Source organism: Quercus suber, unplaced genomic scaffold, assembly GCF_002906115.3.
Source record: "Quercus suber isolate HL8 unplaced genomic scaffold, Cork oak 2.0 scaffold_11, whole genome shotgun sequence".
NCBI lineage: Eukaryota > Viridiplantae > Streptophyta > Magnoliopsida > Fagales > Fagaceae > Quercus > Quercus suber.
Genome location: NW_027069477.1, coordinates 2,338,815 through 2,364,097, shown reverse-complemented (window position 1 = coordinate 2,364,097; position 25,283 = coordinate 2,338,815). Strand labels below are relative to the sequence as shown.

Here is a 25,283-nt window from a genome sequence, read left to right as displayed (position 1 = left end):
GTTTTCCTCGGGGGGGTGTGTGGGGGTGTGGTGGTGGTTTCAAACCTAGGTTCTCCATGTGAGAACTGGGAATGCTACTGAGCTACAAGCTCTTGGCTAGTTCCTGCTGACCTGTTTCCATCAAATTATCAATGTTTTCTGCTAGAGAGAGCATGTTAATTGAATTATGTGGACAGCTGGGCATAATGAATAGCACTTTAAAAACAAATAAACAAGAAGATTAGATATGCACAATGGCACAGTACAAAGAGCAGAAAACAGAACCCTTGGAATGATCACGAAGAGATCCCCCAAGAAGCCTATTTATGAGGCAATTGGCAATTCAAAAAACACACTGGTGTAAGGATGTTCTAAATAGGGGTTGAATATCACATAAGCCCTTAAATTCATCGATGTGATGAAATGTGACTATTGGAATAGGCAGCCACCAACCGTTCTGACACAGCACTGACCTCTAAAAACCAAGCAATCTTTTAGGAATTCTAGAAAATAGCTTACTTGATATGTTCACAAAGCTAATTTGGATCCACGGTTCCAGAAGCATTGCCTTCTCCAGTTAGAATGTGGTCTGGGTCCTGCATGAAAAAAATACACCCATTAGGAAATTGCAAAACAAATTAAATAAGGGAGAAGTAAAGCAAGTAGGCATATACCTCCATTCCCCATTTTATGTAATCTGGGGACTCACAGGCCTTGTATTCATCAACCAAACTCTCAATTATGTCTCTTGATTCATCAAATTCTGAAAGGTCATTGTCCTGTACAAGTTTTAGATTATATTAAAATAAGACAAATATAATCCCAGAACACAATAACGCTGGAACAGCCCCAAAAGAGTATCTTATCTATCACCAATATTACTCTTTAGTCACAAAGGTCTTATGGTAAAGAGTAATATGCATATACTTGACTTAGGTAGCAGATTGGAAATGTAGATATGATATGCCTCTGAAATACAGTAATATTTTTTCATAAAATTTATAAATTCTGTCCAACATTGCAATTTGCAAATAAGGGAAGTAAAAAACACAGATGATTTCAACGGGTGCAGTGCCCATGACTTGAAAAATTAGATCTGCAATGAAACTATTAAACTTTATAATCGTGACAACTCACAGCAAACATTGGGAACTTCCGGTAATTGTCAAGAAAAGCTTGCTTCTTTCTCAACTTCTCATACTGACTCAAACACTTGCTGAAAAGGTGCCGGATGCTAGTATGGCTTGCTAACATAAGACCACTGACCTAACAAATGCAGAATGCACCAAATTTATTGCCCATTTGCTCAACTCTTTATTCTAATAAATAGCACGTTAGTTCATAAGAAAAACAGACAAGTAGATTACCCAAAACTATTTTGTCAACAAAATTTGATTAAGAAAATTTGTATTCTCTGAAATAAACTTTAAAGAACAGAATATCGAAACAAAAAGTAACAAAAGGAACTTGAAGATAAGACATGGAGTCCTACCCTATGAGCAGTTTGAACATATGGGGACTTTCTAGACAGAGCAACCTACAAAAAAAGAGACAGAAGTGTTGTACAATTCCAGATAATAAAATTACAAAAGAATAGAGTAAAGCTCAGGAGTAATTGCTTTTTGCTATGGAAAGCGACCTGAATACTTGCAGGGCCCCACTCAATAAAGTTAACAAGCTTTCTTTCACGTATCCTCTGCAAACTTTCGTGAACCTGATCACAGAGAAGGCAAATATCAAGATGCAGCAGCATTGAAAAACTTTAAAAAAGAAAAAAAGAAGCCATATAGAGATTCCTGATAGCTCAACAGTGTATAATAGAAAAAATTTATTCCAAGAATACTACCAAAGATTTGAATGTAAGCGATACTAATTGAAGGTTATGAATTTTTTTTTTCTTTTTTTGATAAGCGGTGATATATGGGAGTCTATTACATATGGCTCCCAAAAAGATGTCTGAATTTGCAGACACGTGAACTAGTCTTAATAATATAATAATTTCAATTTTTTGATTGGTGAGTTACAAACGCACACAATGAGGCTTGAACACATTACCTCACCCTAGAACTTATAAGGGCTGCTGGTTGAGCTAGAGCCTAGAGCTCATTGGCAATATACTAATTTCAATTTTTTATGGCCAAAAGTTAAAAGAAACTGAGATTGAAGTACGGTCTGTCACATAAAAACATTGAGCTAGTCTATCCATACAATCAATTGTATAGGAATTTGTATGAAAATATTCTGACACAAAAGTTGCTCAAATATTACCTGAGTAGGGTCCACTTCCCCTTGGATGATATTCAATATTGATATATACTTTGCTTGACTAGCTTCTTTTGTTCGAGCATATGAGGAAACCATAATATTCTTTGTCTGCAAAGTGCAAAAGAGATCTATTTCAAAGTAATGCTATATTGTGCATGAATGGGAGAACTCAAAGCAAAGAATCTTGCCTGCAGAAGTCTTCTCATGACATCAAGTACAGTGGTTTTACGAATCACATTAGCCTGCCAAGAAAAGATATATTTGTGTTAGACTTTACTGAAATACTTCTTTATAAGCATAACTTGCCTAATACAAAGTTTATAAGACAGCAAACAATCAGAGAGAGAAAGAGAGAGGTGAAAAACATAGTAGATTCCTGACTTGCTCAACTTTAATGAGGTCAAAATGTTAAATAGAAATTTCAAAGTATTAAAGATTCATAATTATTTTTACAGAACTGCCATAATTCTGAACATAATTTTCTGCAGAGATGCTATGAAATAAAGAACATTCATATCTGAATATTACCTGGCGCTCCACTGTGAGAGGTGTATATCCCGTCATTAGAAAATGGCATCTTGGGGTAGGAATTAAAGAAGCAAGAAGGCCAACCAAGTCATTGTTCATGTAACCTGGATATCGTAGAGTGGTTGTACTGGCAGACATTACGGTGGAGACCAGAGAATTTGTTTGAGCAAATGTAGGATTTGATAAATGAAGACGTTCCACAGCAATTCTATTCAATGCAGTGTTATCAAGAACAACAACACAATCAGCATTTAATGTAAGTCGCTTAAGTGTCAAAAGTGAGTTGTAGGGCTGGACCACCACATCACTCGTCTCCATCTGGTTTGGAAATACACTATATGTCTGAACCAGTTTTTTGCTGTAGCGATCATTTAGAGTTTCCAACAGATATGAACCCATACCTGCACCATTTTAAGTGAGAGCACACAATAAATACACAAGTAAGGAAGCACTTCAAGCATTCATGCACATGCAACTGTGCAATTACTACAAAATACAAAAGGTAAGTAAAAGATACCCATCATTGGGTTAAAATTTAACGATAATAATTGTGCTTGAGGTTCTCATAATTCCATTTTTTATTCATCTTTAAACTGCTAAGAGCAATCTGAATTTAGTCCAACACCCAGCACAAAGCACTTCAGTTCATTCCCTAGATTAGAAATTATGAATCAGCTCTAATTTCCATTGAAGTAATGCCAAAGAGTAAATGTAAGATTTACTTTAATTACTCAGCAATGCTGTAAAAAGATAAGTGCTGTCCCCAAATATACAAAATATTTTAAAACCTTGGTTTTAGAGGTGAATGGTAAAGACATAGAGTAGTAAGAACCTGAGCCTGTTCCTCCAGCAATAGAGTGACATAAAACAAAACCCTCAAGACTATCACTTCCATCTGCTTCTCTATCAATCATGTCCATTATATCCTCTTCAACACCCTTCCCCTGATCATAAATTAACCATATAACTGATATAAAAAGCAGATAAAATATGCCCTAAACAAGCAAGAGAAATCTGAAAAATAATTTAAGCGTTTAAAGTATAAACTGAATTGCACATCATGACCTTTCTTGCAAAAGCCAACAAATAATGAATCTCTGAATGATTGAAGCATGAGTGATTAACTGAAATGGTTACTATTTACACTCAAATTGGAAGTATGAACATGTGAAACAATACTTTAACAGCAAGATACTTGTAGTGTATAGAAATATTTTCAGTTTTCTTTTATGGATATTGCAATGGTTCTATTTGCAAAAATGCTATCTATTATTTTGAATTTATAATTCTTCCATTTTACTAGATGAAACAACAAATTAGACTAAAAAGACTACTAAATTGCTTTCACCCATCTTATAGCTGAATTTGAACCATAGATATCACAGATGCATTAACCTGCAAATATAGCAATGACCCCAAATGAAAAGCTTTGGGTACGCATAAAACCCTTGAAGCATTGACTCAGAATCTACAGAGAAAATCACGCAACAGACCTGATGATAACCACTGGCCCAATTATTTCCTGCACCACCTCCATGATCTGAAACAAAGATATTCTCATGATTGTAGAGATTTCGATATTCACTATTCTGGATGCCATTAATCACTCTAGGCTCAAGGTCGATCAGCAATGCTCGTGGGATATAGTGCTGATCATCAGCTTGATAGAAAAACACATCTTTCCTGTCACCTCCCTACACCATTTCAAACTCAATAATTCTATATTTGGAATAATGATGAAAAAGGTATAACTTGCTAAGAAGCTCCCTGAAAAAGATTGTAAGTTTCCTAGTGACCCTCACAATAACTAATTTGGCATTAGATTGCTAAGAAAGACTAGAAAAAAAATGAAAAAAGAAGGTAAATTGTGAATCAAATTTTCATTATTAGGCATCCAAGTATGCAAATTTGAAACAAATACACACTGTACAACAACCAAACCTTTGTCCCAAAATTTTGGGATTGGCTATGAATCCCCATCAAAGCACATATATATATATATATATATGTTTTGATAAGTTCGATTGAATCAATACAATCTTCATTACCATTTTTTGTTTTTGTTTGTCTCCCTTCCTTTGGGGTAACAAGTTATATCAACAAAAAATTAATGAACAACTCTTGAAGTGCCCTTGTGGTGTTGCCGAATTACATGATACATCACAACTCTCTTTAATTATGTACCCAGCATTATACTCAGTAATTGAATTGATACCTGAAATTTCTCCTATTATTTCCTCAAGTGCGGCATCGTTTTTTAGTATTGATGTATGAGAAACCCCATGAATTTTGATCACATTAAGGATTTGATTTTTTTTCATTGAACCATACTAACAAGCTCAGCACGTACACTGTCCCATCTCCATCCCCATAGCGAAACCATTTTCTACTAATGATATTTTAAGTTTCATCTAATTTTGTTTTTGTTCCCTGGACTTAAATCAACTCACCCGTGTCGTATCCGTGTGTAACAGTGCCGTCGTTTTATGTTATAATTTGTCATAAATTCACCGTGTCGTACCCATTCCAGTGTCAGTGTCCGTGTCCGTGCTTCTTAACGATCAGGCTCTCCTGTCTAAATCTAGTAATGTGCAGTGCCTAAGAACAATTAAAAGTAAAAAACAACGATCGCCATTGGCATAAGCATGAAACCCTAACAAAAACACTACATACTTCCACAACACACACTCGTATTTTTGACATGAAAGTGAAAGTGAAAGTGAAAGTAAGAAGAGAGAAGGAGGGAGGGGGGGACCTGAGTAGCGAAATCTTCGAGAATGCCATCCTTGCTGATGCCATGTTCGAGGCAGAGCTGCTTCCAGAACTCCATCCCGATCTGGTTCCCACATTGTCCCACCTGGAGCGTGATGATCTCCCGAGGCATTTTCCTTCACTTTCTCGGGAAACTTAGGGTTTGCCGCGCGAGGAAGATGTTTCAAAATGAGAGGGAAATTAACAAGAGGAAATGATAATCCACTTCCACGGAGAGTCTGAGTCTAAATAGGAACTCTGAATTTTTTTTTTTTTGTTGTTGCTAAAAATAAAGTTTTTAGTAGAACTGTAGTGTTTGAATTAAGCCTGAGCCGGCCATTTTTGGTGATTGGAGAAGGCCAAAATGGCCCATTACCATCAATTTTGGAAAAATTTGGCCCAAAAACACTGTTTCGGAAATAATTAGGGAAGTACCATCTTTTTAAGTACTCGAGTTTACCAAACTCGAGTACTATGTTTTTTGACTTCCACCGTGGCACGCTGACATGGCAGCTGAGTCAGAAATTTCAAACACTACTCGAGCTTCCTGAGCTCGAGTACTGTTCAATGAGGTACCCGAGTTCACTAAACTCGGGTATTGATCTGTATTGGCGCCAATTGCGTTTAAAAAAAATTCAAAACAGTACTCGAGCTTGGGAAGCTCGAGTACCATTTAAAAACTCAAAAAACTTTTCTGGCATTAAACATAATTGGAACCAATTGCGATTTAAAAAATTCAAAACAGTACTTGAGCTTGGGAAGCTCGAGTACTGTTTAAAAACTCCTTGCACCAAAGAACTTTTCTGGCATTAAACATAATTGGCACCAATTGGGATTTAAAAAATTCAAAACAGTACTCGAGCTTGGGAAGCTCGAGTACCGTTTAAAAACTCCTTGCACCAAAAAACTTTTCTGGCAAATGTAATCAGGCAGATTGGTACTCGAGTTTCTGAAACTCGGGTACCAATCTGCCTTAACAACTCAGGTGCCTAGCTGGCTTGAAAATTTTCCTGGGCAAAAAAAACCTGAGCCATAAAATTACCCATGTGCCAATTTCTGAATAATGCACAAGATCTCACATTTGCTTGAAACAGAATGCATACGACAAAACATGTCACATAGGAACTCTCTTTTTTGCTCAGGCATAGGAAACTCCATGTAATTCCTTATTTAAATACTTCAAAGGCCCTTTTTTTACAATTTCCACAGTTGCAAAAAATACATTACATTGCATTTTATATTGTGTTTATGTACAAGACGCACATGGCACATACACATGAGAAATATTAAGAGGAAGACTCAGGGCCCCAAAAAAAGACCAAAAATACATTACAAGACGCACATGGCAGTCATTACCCATGCTTTCCCATGCATTTCTGAAATTGGAGACCCCCACTTTCAACATGTAATCAGCTGCTACAACCTCCAGGTCCTCTAGCTGGTATTCATCTTCAACACCATCATCCTTTGTCTCACCAGTGGTTGGATCAACCTAATAGTATTGCCAAATGCATTAGTTAATAAAACAACTATGATATGTTATAACATGAGCTGTAGACTGAAACAATTTGCATAAGGACTACGAAATGTTGAAAGTATACAGTGTTTTTGGAATGCCAGTCGACTGGAAGTATTTAGTTAATTTACTTACACAGGCCTTTCGCATGTAATAAAGTAGAAGGGCAGAGTTATATTTGTACTTTTTGCTTGAAGGAAATTCAAATTTCCGGAACACACAATTAGCGAAGGTGATTACTTATCAAAGGAAATCCAAGCAACTGAGGAAGTGTATAGTAACAACACTGACTGACCTTAGTTTTCATTACAGCCATTGATTTAACAAAAGATATGATCGTAGATAGAGTCATTGGTGAATAAGATTTCAATAGCCAAATCCAGCTAACTACGAAAAGGTTTTGGATTATAGTTAAGTCAATAGTCTGAGTTATTATAACTTCTATATATATAACACATATGCACATGCATTGTAGAAGTCAGCCATGAACTTATGCACATGTATTGTAGAAGTCAGTCATGAACTTCTTCATTAACTTTGTCACTCAACTTTTTGGGTTTTCTTTTCCCATGGTGTCATTATGCGTAGTTTCTTCAGGGCATAGCGGGATGGCTCAAAATGCCAAGCTTGAGGACATCACATTATAATTTAAATAGAAACCATACACAATTTCAATACTTTAAATATAAAGAGAAAGTAATCATCATCATAAGCATAATAATTTGAACTTTTGCACTAGTGCAATCAAAGACATTTACTAGTAACTAAAGTGTTCAATTGTGAGAGTGTAGGCAATTCCTTTGATTGGTAGCAATGTTTAAGAACAAGTTTCTGTTAGAACTTCTACGATCAGCATTAAAAAAATGGAAAAAATTTACATTTAAAAGGATGCCACGGTTCAAACTTAGCGTACCTAGTCCGCGAGACCACCACTCGTTCGTACCTCGTTCCGCTTAGGGCATGTTCTTCGATTATGCCCCTCTTGGTCACACAACCCGCATTGCACCTTCCTCCCCCCTTCTTCCATGGTGTGGTTCTTGGCCGTCTCCCACCCTCGTCCATCTCATTCCTGATTCGTGTTGAAACAGGGCGACCTTTTTCTCGGATCAATTGAGGGTTAGGGAGGACTTTTCGAGTTTCTTCAGGATCCGGCCATGATAATCTATCTTTCAACACAGGGAAAACGGGAGCATAGCTCCGGAACAGTGCATCCACGCTATAGCATGGGTCAATATACTGCTCTGCATCATGTCGATACCTAATACAAACTGCAATGACATGTGAACATGGTATCTTGTACAGTTTCCATTTCTGACATGTGCAAGTTCTTTGCAACAGATTAACTCCATGTGTGTGATCCCCATGTCCATCAGTCCCTGGATTATGCGGTGTATCTACTTGATATGATTGTTGTTGCGCGCTCAATCTCGTCACCCTGTGATTCTCTGCCTTCGCCTTATTTCTCATGAAGATATCCGAGGCATATTTAGTCCATCTTTGACCTGATTTCAACTGCGCTACGCTCTTATTACGACGATCATCAAAGTAGGCATTTAGTTTGAACCATGTGTATTTCACCATTGCCGTAATAGGCAGGCTACGAGCACCCTTTAGAACACCATTGAAGCACTCGGACACGTTTGTAGTCATCGTCCCATAACGGTAACCGTTGTCAAAACTTAGAGCCCATTTCTCTTTGGGCACCTCCTTCAGATATCGGTGCGCATCCCGGTTGACATTCTCAATTGAATCGAAAGTGGCATTGAACTTTCGCTCTTGGGTAGCAGTTGCTGCCCTCCATACTAGATTCTTTAAAGTTTCATTTTTCCATCTAGTGTTAACATTACTGCATAGATGACGAAGGCAGTAACGATGTTCTGTCATGGGAGGTCGCAGGGAGACGTCTCGATTAGTGTCTCTGAAGATTGCTTGTATCCCAGGGTGTCTGTCAGATATGACACACAGGTCTCCGGTCGGTAACATACGTTCGTATACAAGCCAAGAACCAACCCCAAGTCTCTGTGCTCTCGCTCTCGACAACGGCGAAGGCTAGTGGATAAATCTTATTATTAGCATCTGTCGCCATTGCAATCATCAATTTCCCTTTATATTTTCCATAGAGGTGGGTTGCATCAATGCTAATCACAGGCCTACACTTCTTGAACCCAATAATACATGGACGAAACGCCCAAAATACAGACTTGAATGTACAGGTTCCCCGCTCATAATTATCGTCCAGTAGTAAGTTATATTGTGTACCCGGACTTGCATCCGTAAGTCCTGCCAAAAAACGCGGCAACTCTGCATAAGACTCCTTAAAATCTCCGTATATAGCTGCAACGGCCTTTTGTTTGGCATCCCATACCTTGTATGTGAACCATAATGATTACGTTAGAAATGAATACAAGTTAAATCATTATAGTTGAAGAAAACAAGATGAATATAATATTTCTTCCTCCTTATTCCTTTTTTTCTTTTTCTTTTTCAATTTCAATTTTCATAATATAAAGTATTCATGGGTTTTGGGAAAAAAGTATGTTGGTTATACTAGACTGGTCTGCATGTCTCTACATTGTATTGAAAAAAGAATGCAAATTAAATAATACCTTGTACTGAGATACTTCGTGTTTTAAGTCTGCCAAAACAACGTGGCGTAAGTTCTTTATCTTATATGCAGGGTCTTCTCGTATATAGCGCTCAAGTACGTATGCTAGGAACACCGAATCAATCATCCGACCATCGTGAGCATTCTGAATTTTGTCGCACGTGTGGGGGCCCTTGCATTTTGCGATCTTCCAGACATTGTCTCCCTTGCAACAAGTCGCACGGACTGACCATGGACAGGAATCATCCTCACAACTCACTATAAGCCTCTCTAAGTCTGAATGCTCAGTCTTGAAGCTAAAATTCTCTCGCAATGCGTACCAAGTCAACGCAAATTTTACTGCCAATTTATTGGCGAATACCATCCCTTTCAGTGGCTGCTCCCCAGGTGTCCAACTTGATACTTCCGCTTGCATAACCGGTGATGGATCAAACATATTATCCCAAGTGTTTTTAGTGAACCACTCTGGTGTAGGATCAGGACCTGGGCATGTGTCTCTATTCTCTTCTACAACCACATCTTCGATATGATCAACATCCTCATGTTCACCCATGGTATCTAGGAACTCCTCGAACTCATCCCTGGTAACATCAATATGGGTTGCATCATCAGTAACTCCGTAATCATCTTCATTTTCGAATGTGCCCCTATGCAGCTCATCATGAGATAAATGCTCTCCTTCATGCACTTCATAGCGCCCTGCCTCCTCCTCAGTTGAGTTCACACCAGGAAATGTCTGCCATGGTTCATTGCCATACCTATCTCCTGTGTTGTCTGCACACCCTTGATAAGACTGTAGTGGTATTGACTCGATGTGCTCATTTGTAGTTCCATCCAAAACAGTTTGTTGTGAACCCTCTCCGGCCTCTACTATGGTGGGCTCAACAGTGACATAGAGCTCCGAAGCAACAAATCCTTTCACCACCATTTGTTCAACAACTTCCCACATCATCTTCACTTCGGCACCACACGATAACTGTAGTGACTTGTAGACAACCTGGGTGCCTACAACCAGTTGAGGTGCTCGATACACGATGGAAATGTTATGCCTACACTGGTCTAACCCCATCGCCTTCAATATTCTTCGTTTCAAATTCATAAGGCCTATCCCACGCTTCACCTTAACACATTTTTGCTTTTGGTTTGAGCCTTGGTATGACAACCCATTTAAGTCATGATGATACGTCTCTCCGTCGTAGTACACATAGAAAAAGTGAAAATCCATCACCGACCTGTTATTGACAATATTAAAAGTAGTCATAATCTATAAATAGTTATATATATATAATATATATCTTCATATCTTTTTTTACTTTATCAATATTTTTTAAAGTTCAAAATTTAAAAAATAAATAAATAAATAAACAATGATAACAAATAAACTTAAATAAAGAAGAAAAAGTCTCAACTGAAGAGACAAAATACCACCCCAAAAAACAAAAAGTTTCCTTTCAAAAGTACTAAGGCCATAAATTTTATTCAGTTTTTTTTTTCTATTTAAATTAAAATTAAATATTATTTATTATAACTCCTATATTATTTCATCAGAATCAATAGGCCATAAATTTTATTCAGTTTTTTTTTTCTATTTAAATTAAAATTAATATTATTTATTATAACTCCTATATTATTTCATCAGAATCAATCGAAACAAAAATATCTCATTGTCATGGCCCAACTGAAATGGCCTTCAGTATGAAATCAAATCCCTTGTTCTAAATGCACCACAAAATACATTTTATTAACAAGTATTTATCTATTGAAGGCATGTCAAATAATCTTTTTTCCCAAGATATTTATATATTTAAAATTAGGAATGGCATTTCGAAAAAAGAATTGCCATTCCAAACTCAAACCCTCTAAATATTTTAGATGTAAAATTCTACAAAATTTTAGGAATTTCATCCAAAACTCAAAGACATTTATGTCTGCAAAAACAAACTTGTTTCAAATCTATTTTGTTTATTTAACCATAAGTTTGGTTGAAAGGGTTGGATTACCTAAAATTTAATATTTAACACGTTTACTTTTGTTAGAAAATTACTAATTTTAAAAGTAAATAAAATTAGCGATAGTGACATCCTAATAATTTACATATATAATCTAGCTGGGTTTGGATACAAAACTTGCAAAACCTAAACCCTTCTCAGACAATAATTTACATATATAATCTAGCTGGGTTTGGATACAAAACTTGCAAAACCTAAACCCTTCTCAGACAATTGTTTAAAAATTTAGAAAACAAATACATACTAAACACTAATTTAAAAATCTTAAACCCTTATAAATAAATAAATAAACAATGATAAAAAATAAACTTAAATAAAGAAGAAAAAGTCTCAATTGAAGAGACAAAAATACCACCCCCAAAAAAAAAAAAAGTTTCCTTTCAAAAGTATTAAGCAATAAAATTTGGAAACAATTACATGAAAAATTCCATAAAATATAGTAGGGGATTATATTATTGGCTATATATTAAAAAAAAAAAACTGATAAATATATGCAATATAATGATATGCAATGATTTTAGGGGATCTTTCAATATTGAATGATCACTTACTATTCATAATACTGGCATTTAATTGTCAAGTTTGGTTAATATTTTGTATATATAATGCATATGTTGTATGCTACATACACAATATGTATTTGTTTATGGAGACACATGTACATTAGTTATAAATTTTGCCCCCCCTAAGGTCAAATCCTGGCTTCGCCACTGGTATAGACATATAAATAATTGAATCTTGATCATAATGTGCACTTAACCATATATATATTTTATACACAAATAAAATAATAAAATGTCAACCATTTCGACTTTATTTTATTAACCCAATTTCTTTGATGAGTAATGAATTCATATTATATGCAAGTTTCATAGGTAAGGTAAGTATGAGAAGGAAAGATTATATTAAAAAACTGTACGGTAGGAAAAGGAAAAAATATACCAAACTGTATATACAACCCTACTTTTATATCAGATAATTTTAAATTGTGAAGAAATTGATAACTTGATATAAATAGAAAGAAAAAAGGAGTTTACATAATTTATAAGTTTATATTAATTGCATATTATTATTTTGTTTTTTACTTCATCTAAAAAAATAGTTAATGTTATTAGAATTTTATTAGAAATTTTTTTTCAGTTTACCTTAAAGATAAGAAGTTCACATTAGTGAAGTACAATTCTGAAATTTCTAACCTTGAACGAGTAAATGCTATCGATATGATTTATGTTTTCATTTCTTTATTTATGTTTAGCATATAGCTAGAAAATACTTCTTGTCAATTTTCATATTAATTTTATATTGATGGTTCTAAACTATTAATGCCAATGAGTTATACTTGCAGTTCTGGCCGTATATAGATTACAAGGCCAACATTCAAAACCATCTGGATGTGTGACTATGTGGTAATAATAAAAAGATAATTCAATTGACATTTCAACTATTATATTATGTAATTAAATTTAATACTCCTTTTGAGGTGAAAATGGCCAAACTCATTACACAGTTAAATTTCCACTAAATATAGAACCATGTATGTATCAGCAGTTGTACACAGTTAATATTAAAAAACTCATTACATGAAAGTCATGCATAAAAATCTCATACAAACACAATCTAAAAACTCATTGAGGTCTTTTAACTCATGCAAAAAAATTTAAAAACTAAGCATTTAACAAATACATCTATGAACTGGTCACAAAAGAATTGACTCACCGGTGGAATGGATAGCACGTTGATTGATGGAGACACCAACACAGCTCAAGGACTTGTAGATGGTGACCAAACAGTCAAGCTTATGCTGATGGCTGACTCGCACATGGAGTTTCTCAAGAGCTTTCTATTGAAAATGTCTTAATGCTGATGGGTTGGTATATGGTTAAATGGTACTCGAGCTCAAAGAACTCGAGTACCATTAAGTAGCATTTACTCGTACCGTTGGAGCTAGTTCGTTCGTATGTGAGTAGGTGGGCAATAACTGTGGGAGTAGGTACTCGAGTTTCAAGGACTTGAGTACCTTGTTAAAAATGCCCAAAGTTCGCAGCTCGCTCAGTGTTTTTTGGCTCAGTGTTTTTAAAAAAATATGTAAGGCAGATTGGTACCCGAGTTTCACATACTCGAGTACCAATCTGCCTTAAGAAAATAAGAAAAGGTCACACGCAAATATTTTACTTGGTTCTTGAGTGTTTTTATAAAATGTCCTTTTTTTTTTTTCATTTTTTATAAAATGTCCCTTTTTTTAAATTTTTTATAAAATGTCCCTTTTTTATGAACCTGCATGCACAGTTTAAGGTGCTTCGATCAATTAGATCAAGGGCCTAACATTGAGAAATTGCTTTGACACCCCCATCATGCTCATTCGGATTGCAAACATTGCTTGCTTTGTGTACACGAGTTTGACATCAGTTTTAAGCTTCAGTTTGTAACTTTTCTATACAACTTTTTAAAACTTCATTTTTGTTTGTTCTTTTTTCTCATTATTTTCAATTTTTTTATAAGTATACTGTAACCCACCATCATAAAAACAAATTTAGCAAAAGACCTACATAAACGGTTCCCAAATATAGGTCAAATAACGGTTTGCATGTGTGTATAAGCGAGTAATTTAGAACAAATTTTTTCATGAGCTATATTCAGTTACCAAGCTTGCAAAAAGTTGGTTAGCATTTCTACTTTGAAAGAGAAAAGGGGGAACGGACTAAGGAGACACATCAATCTACACTATCATACAGCATAATCTACATATATAAACACCATTGTTGTATTTTACATTGAGAATGGTTAATATACAATCACTGCCAAAGCTTAATTCTTGTCATCTCTAAGGCTGCCTTGGCTGCATTACGTTTTTGCTCCCTTTGATGACAAAGTTTTGTTGCCTCTTCTGCTTCCTGAGATGCAGTCTGCAAACTCTTTTCAAACTCTAACATATCCCTAGAAACCTCACCTACACAAGTCTCCTTAGCCATGCCTGCCATCACTTCCCTATAATAAGCTTGCTGTCGGTAGAAAATTTAAGGTTCAAGTCCATAAAAAAACAAAATTTGGGACAAAAAAACACAGGTAGCAAACCGTTTTTCCTACACTCACAAAGTTAAAAAGAACCATTTTTCACAAACAAACACAAGTAGCAAACCATCTTATGCTTATAATTATCCCGCCATCATTGCACCTCCACAACCAAAACCCCCATGCCACCACAACCCACCATGACCCAGACCTGCCGCAACCCACCAACCCAAAACCCACTCCCACACAAATCAAAACCCCACACCCACAAAAAAGGAAATAGTTCAAAAAGTTCAAGCCATAGAAAATGAAGCTAAGGAAGAAATGTAAACAGAATTCCACTTAAAATCAAAGAAAATATATATTATGCTACCTAAATTCGAAAAGTGATACTCTTTGAGAAGTGCAGGGAGAGATTTTCTAACCAATTGCATATCACCAGTCCTGCTGTATATGGCATGAACCATAGCACTCAAGAGGGGAGGCTGGCTGCAAAAGGTACCCCTGAGTTTGTGGTTTTAACTCCAATTATATAATCATTTAGATTACGAAAGAAATTATGTAAATGAAATTTGCATATATGAGATTCATATGAAAAAATGTCAAAAGGGAGAAGACAACAAAAACAATAACTTGAGGATCAAATGATTAAGCCAAAAAGTGTTATATAAAAGCTGAAGCATTAATACCAAGTTTAATGAAATGAAACTGTATGTGCCCTACCTTTCAACTAGAGACTAGTGGTCTAGTATTCATTTTATTTATAATAAAAAGGTAGCAACAACAGTTTAAATTTCAGATTTGGACTATATTAATTGACAGTTTAAATTTCAGGTTTGGACATAACGACAAGTTTTAACTTTTTAAAATTTTTACATTATGGGTTATACAAGTTATATATACTCATAGCCTTATTAATTATAATGTGCTTATAATGTGCTTTAGAGTTGAAACACCTATGTTAAGACATTAATTTGGATTAGACATGAGAGAGAGAGAGGTCTTTAACGGTGCCTAGTGCCAATTGGTTTTAATAATTATAACATCTCACTAAACCCATGACCAAAATAAAGAGCCTCTGATGGACTAGCATTCCCGATAGAAATAAAGACCAACAAGTGTTAGAAACCGAGCCCCTAGAGGCACCCTCAGTTTGTGGTCCTTTTAAATTTGCCCCTTTTACATTTTTATGTCCCTAATGTAATATAAGATTTTCATTTGATCTGTATATTAGAAATTGAAAAGGATTTCTTAAACCATATAAATAAATAAATATGAGAATAAAAGAAGTGTTCATGTACTTACCATTGCTTCTGTGGAAGGTACTTTGCCAAATCAACAACCAGCTGATTGATATCAACAGAAGAACCCCAAACTAGATGTTAATGACTGAATAGAAGGTCTCTTGGGCTTGTTGGTCTTTTTCTTCAGTTGAGCTGCATTGAGGTTAGCCTCTAACAGTTAGCAAAAGCTGAGAAACAAGGTTTCAAAACAATTAGATACATCAGGCTATAATGGCCATTAAATAAAGTCAGTTTTTTTTTTTTTTTTTTTATAGCATTTTTTAATTTTTTTTAATTTTTAAATAAAGACCATAATCATGGTTGAGTTCGATCCGACTACTACTGCATAGCCGCCTTCATTTAGCAGCCCATATTTTGATGTGTGTTTCCAAGTAGTGCTTTCACCTTTGTACACCAACACCAGTGTCAGGCTCTCTCTAAAAGTGTAGGTATGGAGCATAGCAATGTATAATACTAAAATGAACATATCCAACTGTTGCGCACTTGGCTTTGTAAGCAAACACACAATTATAAGAAGAACAATTCATTGCCTCCAGCAGTGAAAAAAATGGTTATAATAAGGCACTCCATAGTGTTGTCTATGCATCAATAGACACAAAGAAGACAAAATATTAATTTTTTGTAATGTCTTCACCATTAGCTCATTCTATTCTATGCATTAGCATAAATTTATTGGGATCCTAATCTGTGTTTTTTTTCCACAATATTTCTAATTTTCAATCCATTAAAATTTCAAATGAAATACGTAACCCTAAAACTAAAAAACTTACCTTAGTGCGAGACAGTGAGAGAGATGAGTGAGAGGTCGCCGACGAGCGTCTTCCGCCGTCGATGGAGTGAGGGTTTGGGGTTTTTAAGTTTGGGTGTGACGGAGAGTGAGAGTGTACACAGTAAGCTAGCTGAGTTCGGTCGTCGTAGAGTCTTCTGCCGTCGACGAGAGTCTTCTGCTGCAACGGGTTTTCTGCCGCCGCCGGTGTGAGGGTTTGGGCTTTGTGTGAATGTGTGAAGGAGAGGGAGAGGGTTTGGGCGTTCTGGTGTTCTGGTCTGAGAGTGAGAAGTGAGTGAGAAATGGAAATGGGTTTAGGTATTAGAAATGAGTTTAAGCGGACCTGGGAAATTTTTGTAAATAGTACTCGAGTTTAGGAAACTCGAGTACTGTCTAAATTTTTTTAAACAGTACTCGAGCTCAGGAAGCTCGAGTACTGTTTGGAATTTTTGAATCAGCTACCATGTCAGCGTGCCACGGTGGAAGTAAAAAAACATAGTACTCGAGTTCAGCAAACTCGAGTACTTAAAAAGATGGTATATCCCCAATTATTTCCGAAACAATGTTTTTGGGCCAAATATTTCCAAAATTGATGGTAATGGGCCATTTTGGCCGTGGTTTTAGAGCCTTCTCTATTAGTCATGTTAGAGCAATTACATTAGCTTGTGCATAAAATTCCGTCTATTTTACACTTAAAACCTATTTTTTTCTATTTTATACACCAATTTTTACAAAACATCTTAGTTTATCTATTCTACACATTTATTCAATAAAATATTATTTTTTTTACAATTTTTTTTTACTCTCCCTCACCACCCCTTTCTTTCAAAGACCAACACTCCCTCACAGACCTAGACCTAGACCCAACACTCTCTCACAGACCCAGACCCAACACGCAAAGAAAAGTAGAGAATACCACGAATACGCTATTTTGAGGGGTTGTTCCTCTCTCTAGGCCTTCAGCATGCGAGCTCCGTTGTTGTCGTCGGCATCCGGTTCCGGCAATCCGGTGATCGAAATGGCTCGCTTCTTGGATCGGTCTTCTTGTTTGGTTTGTCGACCCAGACCCAGCCTTTTTTGTTGTTAATTTTCTTTATTTCTTGTTTGGTTGGTGAGAAAGTGGTGGAAAAGAGTAGAAATAGAAGGAAAGACGATCGGCAACCACAGATCTGTTGATTTTCTTAGTGTTTGGTTAATTTTCTTTATTTCTTGTTTTCTCTGTGTTTTTCTCGACAACCAAACAAATCCTGTGTAATACTAATTTCTTGTTTTACTTGATTTTGGAAGAAATTTTTTGATTTGGTGTTCTCTGTTGATGAATGTGTGGTGTTCTCTGTTGATGAATGTGTGGCATTCTCTGTTGATGCATGTGTGGTGTTCTCTGATGATCGGCGGCAGTGAGAGTGAGGTTAAAGTGAGAGCGAGAGCAACCAAAGATACAGAGAGAATGAGAGAGAAAAAACTAATAAAATAAAAAAATAGAAGCGCTACAGTAACCGTGCATATATGCACGGTTACTGTAGCAATTGTGTATAAATGCACAATTATACACCCACTAATGTGGGTGTTTTTTGGGCCAAAATGTGTAAAAAGACTACCTTTTTTTATTTTGCAAAACTATCCACCAACTGATGTAATTGCTCTTAGAAGGACAGCCAATTCTATGGCACATTCTTTGGCTAAATTTGCTAAACAGATAAATGGTGAGAGGATATGGTTGGAAGAATCTCCACCACCTGCTCTTGAGGCATTGTATGTTGATAGTTGCAATATTATAAATGAATGAATTGCTTTGTTTTCAAAAAAAAAAGCTCTTAATTTTAAAAGTTTATAGATTTAAAAAGATTATGAGGGCAAAACAAAGCCCTCTAAAATATATTAAAACCGAAAAGCATTTGCATCAATGTCGAAAACAGTAGCAATTATATATTTTACTTTTAGTAGCTTTCACAAATTCAAATATTTGGGGGAAAATGTTCCCGCCATATTTTTTTTGTCAGAGGGTAATAAGAAATTGTAAAAAGTATTTTATTGGTGAAATTATAAATTATTGTCTTTAAATTTTTCCAAAATTTAATTTAATTTTGTAACTTTTGATTTATTCATATCTATCCTATAACTTTGACTTTTATTCAACGAAGTCTTTTTGTTCACTCCCATTAAATGAGTTATCATTTCTTAAAATGATGTCATTTGGAAATCTAAAATATAGCAAAATGATGTCATTTTTAAGACACTTAATGCGATGTTGTAACAAAGGGGATGAAAAAGACTATATTGAACACATAATTATCTTTTTTTCTCTATCTTAATATATTAAGGAAATTGTCATTCAAGTTAAGTCAGAGAAGGTGAAACTTGGATTTTTCTTAACCAAAATTTGTGCGAAGAATTCATAATTCATGTGCATGTAGCATTCTATACTTGAGAAATTATAGAGTCTTCTGGTGGACCACGTCACTTATTCACTATTCCACTAAAAACCTTCAATTTGTTTAAAATTGCTGAGTCAGTAATTAATTTCTGTTTAAAATTTTTTTTTAACTAACAATCTTAAACAAGTTGCAATTTTTTAGTGGAATGGTGGACCATGTCACTTATCCACCATGTAGAATTAGATTCTATAGGCCAATCCCCTCATTCTTCGCAAGAATCATTTTTTGTAATCAAGTTAGTAGTTAGTAATTTTTTTTAGTCATTTGATATTTATAATGAAAGACAATATTCAATAGGGTTAAATCTTGAGCATCATCATTTAAAATACTAAAACGTGTTGCATTCTTAGCAAAAGTGTCAAATGCTATAAATGCTATAATTTAACATCAAATTTTAAAAAAGCACATTTCATCAAAGGTGCTAGATGTTATTAATTTTGACATCTAGCTATATTGGGCTGCTATCTGTAGCAAGATGTTAAAAAAAAAAGTTTGTTTAATGAAACACTATAGTAACAATGGATGAAATTATTGATTTAAATGAATAAAGAATAAAAAAAAAATATTTAAATGAAGTGGTAAAATAATAAAACTTTTGATATTAGGTATATTGTAAAGTAAGTTGTTAAAATAAATAAAATAATTTTTTAAGATGTTAAATGCCATATTTTATAGCATTCTTGATGAAAATGCTATGAGAGTTATGGCAAAAAAAAAAAAACATTAGTTAATATGCAATGTAAAAAAATAACAAAATAAATAAATAAAATTGTAAAACGTACCCATGTTTTGGCAGAAACGCAGCGTTTCGAGCTTCCACAGCTTTTCATTCTTTCAGTTTCAGGTTTATGAGCTAGTGTCGAAGTGGAAGACCAAAGAGAGAGATACATTTGACATTGTTGTTGATCTCGAAACCATGTGGGCAACAACTACAACTGTCTCTTTCCCTTTTTACACAAAGGCGAAGCCACCAAATTCTCTATCTAGTTTTGCTACTAACAACCGCAACTCTCTGAAGCTCAAAGCATCTCTCTCTGACTATCCCCTTGCAAGCAGAATCATGGTCAGAAGTAAAGTCTATTTCTCTCTCTCTCTCTCTCTCTCTCTCTCTCTCTTTGTATATTTTGATTCATTTCTCATCTGGGTTTTCTTCCATTACAGTTAAATTTGAACCTTTTGATTGACTTATCATCTGGGTATTCTTTAATTCGTGGTATAATGCGTAGGTTTTTCAATTTGTTTGAGTTTAACAGTTTGTTTTGTGTGTAAATTATGTTGTTAGTATGAGTTTTTATATGTTTGTTTCTGTAAATTTCTTTAGTTAGTACTATAATTCATGAATTTCTGAGTTCGTTAAGTCCTTAGAGTATGTTGCTACTTAATTGTTTTCATCCTTGGGTTTCTCTAATTCTATATGCACAACTTTGGTTGAATAACCCATCTTGGTTTTCTTTAACCAGTGATAAAATGCATGAATTCTTGAGTTGATTTAGCATGAATTCTCTGTTATTTGTGCAATTATGTGTCTAGATTCTTCATTTTTACAAATGCTTTCTATTGTGTGATTGTGTTGATTATGTTCTGGTGAGCTTGGTTCCATAACTAGCCCTCCATCATGTGCTCTCTGTGTGTGTGTATGTGGATAAAAAGGTCTGAACATAGAAATTTTGGGTAAAGAGGGCAAACTAGGAGAGAGAGGAGGAAGTCTCTAGGTGTACGTTTTTTGTAGATGATACAGTTTTAGTGGATGAATCTAGAAGTTGAGTTGATGACAAGTTAGAAATTTGTTTGGACTTTGGAATCTAAAGGCTTAAGACTAAGATAGAGTATATGAAATGTAAGTTTAGTAAAAGTTGAAACAAAGATGAAGGGGCAATAAGACATGATGGTTAAAAGATACCAAAGAGTGATAGTTTTCTAATATCTTGGATGAATAATTCATAAAGATGGAGAGACTAAAGAGGATGTGAATCATAGGATAAAAGCAAAGAGGATAAAGTGGAGAAGCACATCAAGAGTATCGTTTGATTGAAGAATACCTATTAATTATTAAAAAAAACAAAACATGATACATGGTTTTGGTGGGTGGATTCTTGTATCTGTGGTTTACTCCCCAAGCATGGGTCGAAATGGCCCTGCCTTGATGAGGTTCCATGTCATCACCAAAAAAAAAAAAAAAGAAGTTGAAAAATAATTATAAGATTGCTATAAGACCGGTTATTAAGCAACTTATTGATAAAATGAGGGCAATTGAAATGAGAATATGAGGGAAGGTCGTTTGAGATGGTTTGGTCATATTTAGAGTAGAGCGATTAATGTGCTGGTGAGTAAAAGTGGGTTGATTCAAGTTGAAGGGAAAAAAAGAGGTAGGGGGAGACAAAAAATAACATCAATAGAAGTTGTTAAAAAGGACATGTCAATTAAAAGTATCAAAGAGTATGACTTTGGATAGAACAAAATGATGGAAAAGAATACTTGTGGCCGACCCTGATTAATCTGTTAATGAGTCACAGCTGACCCATAAGTTTTGGGAGTAAGGCTTGGTTGTTGTAAGAGAAGACCAATGGAAACTGCTCACTTCATAATGTTAGTTATGTTCTTGAAATTTCTTTTTTTTTTTTTTTTTTGATAGGTAAAGAAGATTTTTTTTTTTGATAGGTAAAGAAGATGGATGAATTCTTGAAATTTCTGAAAGTTATAAGTTATTATTTAACTTGCAAAATAGTAGATTAATAACAATAAATAAGTAAATGAAATATGTAAATAATGCCAATTGGCTCTGGCTTGAGATATGGTCCACACAGAGGTATCAAATCTATCTCCATCAGATAGTCATGTTAGGTCAAGAAGTAGACTACAGTGGTATCCAATCTCCAAAATTCAAGAGCCTACTATAGCATTTCATGCAAAGTATGAAATATATTTGGGATGTCTAGACTTTTGCCAACTCAATTCAAACTACCTACTCTGGGAAAGCAATTGTCTTAGATATAGGAGAGCATTGGGGCGGGAAGGGGGGGGGGGGGTGAAAAAATTGAGGTTTCAGCTATTTTAGGGGGGGGGTTGGGGTAAAAAATTGAGGTTTCAGCTATTTTCATTGGATTGGGAGAAGTTCCAATGATGACCTTTAGTGAGACCACTTTATCAGTCTAAGTGTGTCTTGCATGTCATCAGTCCTCCAAAAAATCGTTTAAAGAAAAAAGTGAAGATGCCAAACCATGTCATCTTATTCAACTGCAGCATCACTTGACATTTAAGAGTAGAGCTGGACAGAGGATCAAATTGACAACTTCGGACAACTTTATTGACATTACTAAAATTGGAACGATCCCAACTTTAGTGAGTTAATCCCTTATGTTGCCTCAATTACTGTTGGATATATATATATATATATATATTTTTTGGATAAGTTACTGTTGGAATTTTTCATCAACATCATTAATAAAAAGGAAATTGGTTATTGTGAAATTGGCAATGGCTGCATGAGTTTTCCACTTGTAATTAAACGTGTAGCACACATGCAATGTGTAACATAGATGAAGGTTGTTGCCACTTTTGTTTTGTGTACAAACTAGCTTGAAATTCAATGTTTATGCTTATAGTTGGTTACATTTGAGGTTATAAAGTGACACCTCGTAAGCTTTTCTAATCAGTTAATTTCAATGTTACAAAATGCTCTCCAGTTGAGATTTCAAATGCTATATGTACTAATCCTTGTAATTTCTATATATTTACCTTTAAAATTTTAACTTCCAATATGATGTTTTTGATAAATCTCCCACACCCCCACCCCCCACCCCCCCAAAAAAAAAAATCAAGTATCACCTTTGTTACTGTTGCTAGTGGTTGATTAATTGAGCTTTGTGAATCAAATTTGACCAATTGTCGAACTCTTTAGATGCAGTCAGTGATTTTTGTTAACTGATTACAGATTACCTGGGCATTGGGTGAATGGGCACAGAGCCTAAGGAGGCAATTGTGGGCTCTGGATAACTTTCCTGAATCTCTCTAGAAAGAAATACCAAAAGGGATTGTTTGATTTTTCTTTTTTTTGATAAGTAAAACAGGGATTGTTTGATTTACAGGACCCATGCTCTGTAGCATGTTGAAGTGACCACAATACCAAAAATATACTAATCGAAAGTCCTAAAATTTAAAAATTCCATTGTTTTTTCATTTCTTGAAGAACACAAGCAGAATTGGTCAATTGCTTTTTGAATGCAATACTCATCTAAAATTCCTTGCATACTTAGCTCTCTTCTTGCAAGTTCTAATTCTGTATATATACAGTGCAGATTTACCATATTCAACCAATGAAAGTAGTTTGCAACAGCAATTTTCAAATTTTGGCCAGATAGCTGAAGGTAAATGTCATATTAGGAGTTTGGTATGTTTTAAACTTTCTTCACGCGCTGCATTTGTTTCACTCTGCTACTGTATTTACCATATCAGCATTTATTCAATATACTTGTCAAGAAGATGCCATGCTTGCCCTAGAGAATATGGATAACAAGGTTCTACTTTGCCTCCTCCCTCTTGTTTTTCTGGATGTATTAACCTCAAAGATTTGCCTACAATAAGAAACTATATATTATATATCAAGTTAAGAGACTAATGTGATCTTTTTGTCAGAACTTTGATGGCAGGGTGATTTATGTAGAGCTAGCAAAGCCTGGGGGTGATGCCTCTAAAGGATACCTGAGAACCTTGGGACCGCCAAAGGTGCCACATTTGCATTTTCAGGAGCAGGATGAGGTGCCAGATTGCTGGTACTAATCGTTTTCTTTTGATCAAAATCTAGAAAATAGGATAGGTGACAAAATGGGGGTGGAGTTACAATGGAGCATTGCTGTACAAGTAGATCTGGACATATGATCAATGTAACTGATAATGTCTGTGATTTACCAATGGCATTGATTCTAATCAAGAGATTATGATCAAACACTCTCCGAGAACTTCGTACTCTCAATAAATAATCACATCACTATATTTTACACCTTTAATCTGTGATCTCTGCGAACCAGATAGTCATGCTTTGTTGCCTCAAAAAAAAAAAAAAAGAGACATAATACTGAGATAAAAAAGATGAATAAAGATTTACTTGAATTTTTGTTGCAGGTATGCAAAGGTGACATTCTAAAAGTTCTCTTTTACTCACATGATCACTAAATAATCTTGATTGATTATGTGACTAATAAATACATTATATGTTTTTAAAACACAAGTTAATGATCACCAAATAATGGTTTAGATAAAATTTTCTTCATACTCTTTTTCTTTTTCTTTTTTTCTTTTTTATTAAATAGATGGTGTCGTGAACAATAACATAGTGGGTTGGAGTGTCCTTTAACTTAGGTTGGAAGAAAACTTTGGGTTTGTTTGGCTGGAAAAAAAGGGAGACGGTGGAAAACTTAGAAGAGAAAATGGTGGGGTGTATTTCTTCCTGGGTCCACAATTTTTTATCTCTACAAATCGGAAAGAAAATATAGCAAGAAACTTCCCCTAATTGGAAAATGAGGCAAGTTTTTACCCCAAAACTTGTAAACATGGATAAGGGCATAATTGTAAGTTCACACATGCCATCTTTTTTATCTTTTTTATCCTCCCTACCTAACACATAAGAAGGAAAATAATAATATATTTTTTCTTTCTTCTCATTTTTCTATCTTCCTATATTATCCATCTTTCCAATTTTCCCTCATCCTAACCAAATGAATCATTTGGGCCTAATGCTCCAATGTCAATGTCAAGCAATCACCCATATTAGTTTAAAAAGATTTTAACTTAAGTGCAATTCAACTTCTTTAGATTTTTTTTCCCCTTAGCTTGTGTATCTCCGGTTAGTAGGATTTGTGTTTGACTTGTCTGTCTTAAATACATATTAATTTGTCGAAGCAGTTTATCACATAAGCGGACCTTGAACTATAAATACTCGTGAGAAGAAAGAAACAACGCCAAAATCTAATTGTTAATCTCACTAGCTATTAACCAATGCTTCGCACGGTTTTTTCATTTATAAATTAATTGTTAACTCGTACCATGCACATGCATATCAAATGGTCATCGCAACAATCTTCTGAAACTCGTTAGTTTAATCTCAAAAGGCCATTTACCAA

The 25,283-nt window shown here is 34.9% G+C and overlaps 3 protein-coding genes and 1 long non-coding RNA gene across 4 annotated transcripts; 1 reads left to right on the top strand and 3 right to left on the bottom strand.

Moving 5' to 3' along the window:
* Positions 1-496: 496 nt before the first annotated feature.
* On the bottom strand, positions 497-5,804 carry LOC112003112 (tubulin gamma-1 chain). Its single transcript, XM_024035285.2, has 11 exons — positions 5,528-5,804; positions 4,266-4,466; positions 3,605-3,716; positions 2,773-3,173; positions 2,433-2,486; positions 2,248-2,352; positions 1,619-1,693; positions 1,472-1,516; positions 1,117-1,245; positions 654-758; positions 497-575 (listed from the first exon to the last, which is right to left on the bottom strand). The coding sequence occupies exons 1-11, from the start codon at positions 5,654-5,656 to the stop codon at positions 516-518; spliced, it is 1,416 nt and encodes a 471-aa protein (XP_023891053.1). The 5' UTR covers positions 5,657-5,804; the 3' UTR covers positions 497-515.
* Positions 5,805-6,603: 799 nt separating this feature from the next.
* On the bottom strand, positions 6,604-8,048 carry LOC136069872 (uncharacterized). The gene is made up of 2 exons (XR_010631076.1): positions 7,953-8,048; positions 6,604-7,015 (listed from the first exon to the last, which is right to left on the bottom strand). It is a non-coding gene; the product is annotated as an uncharacterized LOC136069872 (long non-coding RNA).
* A 21-nt stretch (positions 8,049-8,069) lies between these two features.
* LOC112012324 (uncharacterized) lies at positions 8,070-14,631 on the bottom strand. The gene is made up of 3 exons (XM_065779374.1): positions 14,450-14,631; positions 9,646-10,876; positions 8,070-9,404 (listed from the first exon to the last, which is right to left on the bottom strand). Exons 1-3 carry the CDS (start codon positions 14,629-14,631, stop codon positions 8,988-8,990), a joined length of 1,830 nt encoding a protein of 609 aa, XP_065635446.1. The 3' UTR covers positions 8,070-8,987.
* Positions 14,632-19,978: 5,347 nt separating this feature from the next.
* Positions 19,979-24,170, top strand: LOC112010915 (glycine-rich RNA-binding protein 2). Its single transcript, XM_065778936.1, has 4 exons — positions 19,979-20,237; positions 23,463-23,537; positions 23,620-23,681; positions 23,800-24,170. Exons 1-4 carry the CDS (start codon positions 20,084-20,086, stop codon positions 23,941-23,943), a joined length of 435 nt encoding a protein of 144 aa, XP_065635008.1. The 5' UTR covers positions 19,979-20,083; the 3' UTR covers positions 23,944-24,170.
* Positions 24,171-25,283: the final 1,113 nt, after the last annotated feature.

Excerpts from the sequence above, each read along its gene's own strand:
- LOC112012324 (XM_065779374.1), bottom strand. The coding sequence starts at position 14,631 with ATGGCAGGCATGGCTAAGGAGACTTGTGTAGGTGAGGTTTCTAGGGAT. Across the intron at positions 10,877-14,449 it reads ACAAGAATTAAGCTTTGGCA|GTCGGTGATGGATTTTCACT; the intron begins GTGATTGTATAT and ends TGTCAATAACAG. Across the intron at positions 9,405-9,645 it reads ACGAAGTATCTCAGTACAAG|GTATGGGATGCCAAACAAAA; the intron begins GTATTATTTAAT and ends TTCACATACAAG.
- LOC112003112 (XM_024035285.2), bottom strand. The coding sequence starts at position 5,656 with ATGCCTCGGGAGATCATCACGCTCCAGGTGGGACAATGTGGGAACCAG. Across the intron at positions 3,717-4,265 it reads GGGCCAGTGGTTATCATCAG|GGGAAGGGTGTTGAAGAGGA; the intron begins GTCTGTTGCGTG and ends ATTTATGATCAG. Across the intron at positions 1,694-2,247 it reads GGGAAGTGGACCCTACTCAG|GTTCACGAAAGTTTGCAGAG; the intron begins GTAATATTTGAG and ends CTCTGTGATCAG.
- LOC112010915 (XM_065778936.1), top strand. The coding sequence starts at position 20,084 with ATGTGGGCAACAACTACAACTGTCTCTTTCCCTTTTTACACAAAGGCG. Across the intron at positions 20,238-23,462 it reads AAGCAGAATCATGGTCAGAA|ATTTACCATATTCAACCAAT; the intron begins GTAAAGTCTATT and ends TATACAGTGCAG. Across the intron at positions 23,682-23,799 it reads TAGAGAATATGGATAACAAG|AACTTTGATGGCAGGGTGAT; the intron begins GTTCTACTTTGC and ends TCTTTTTGTCAG.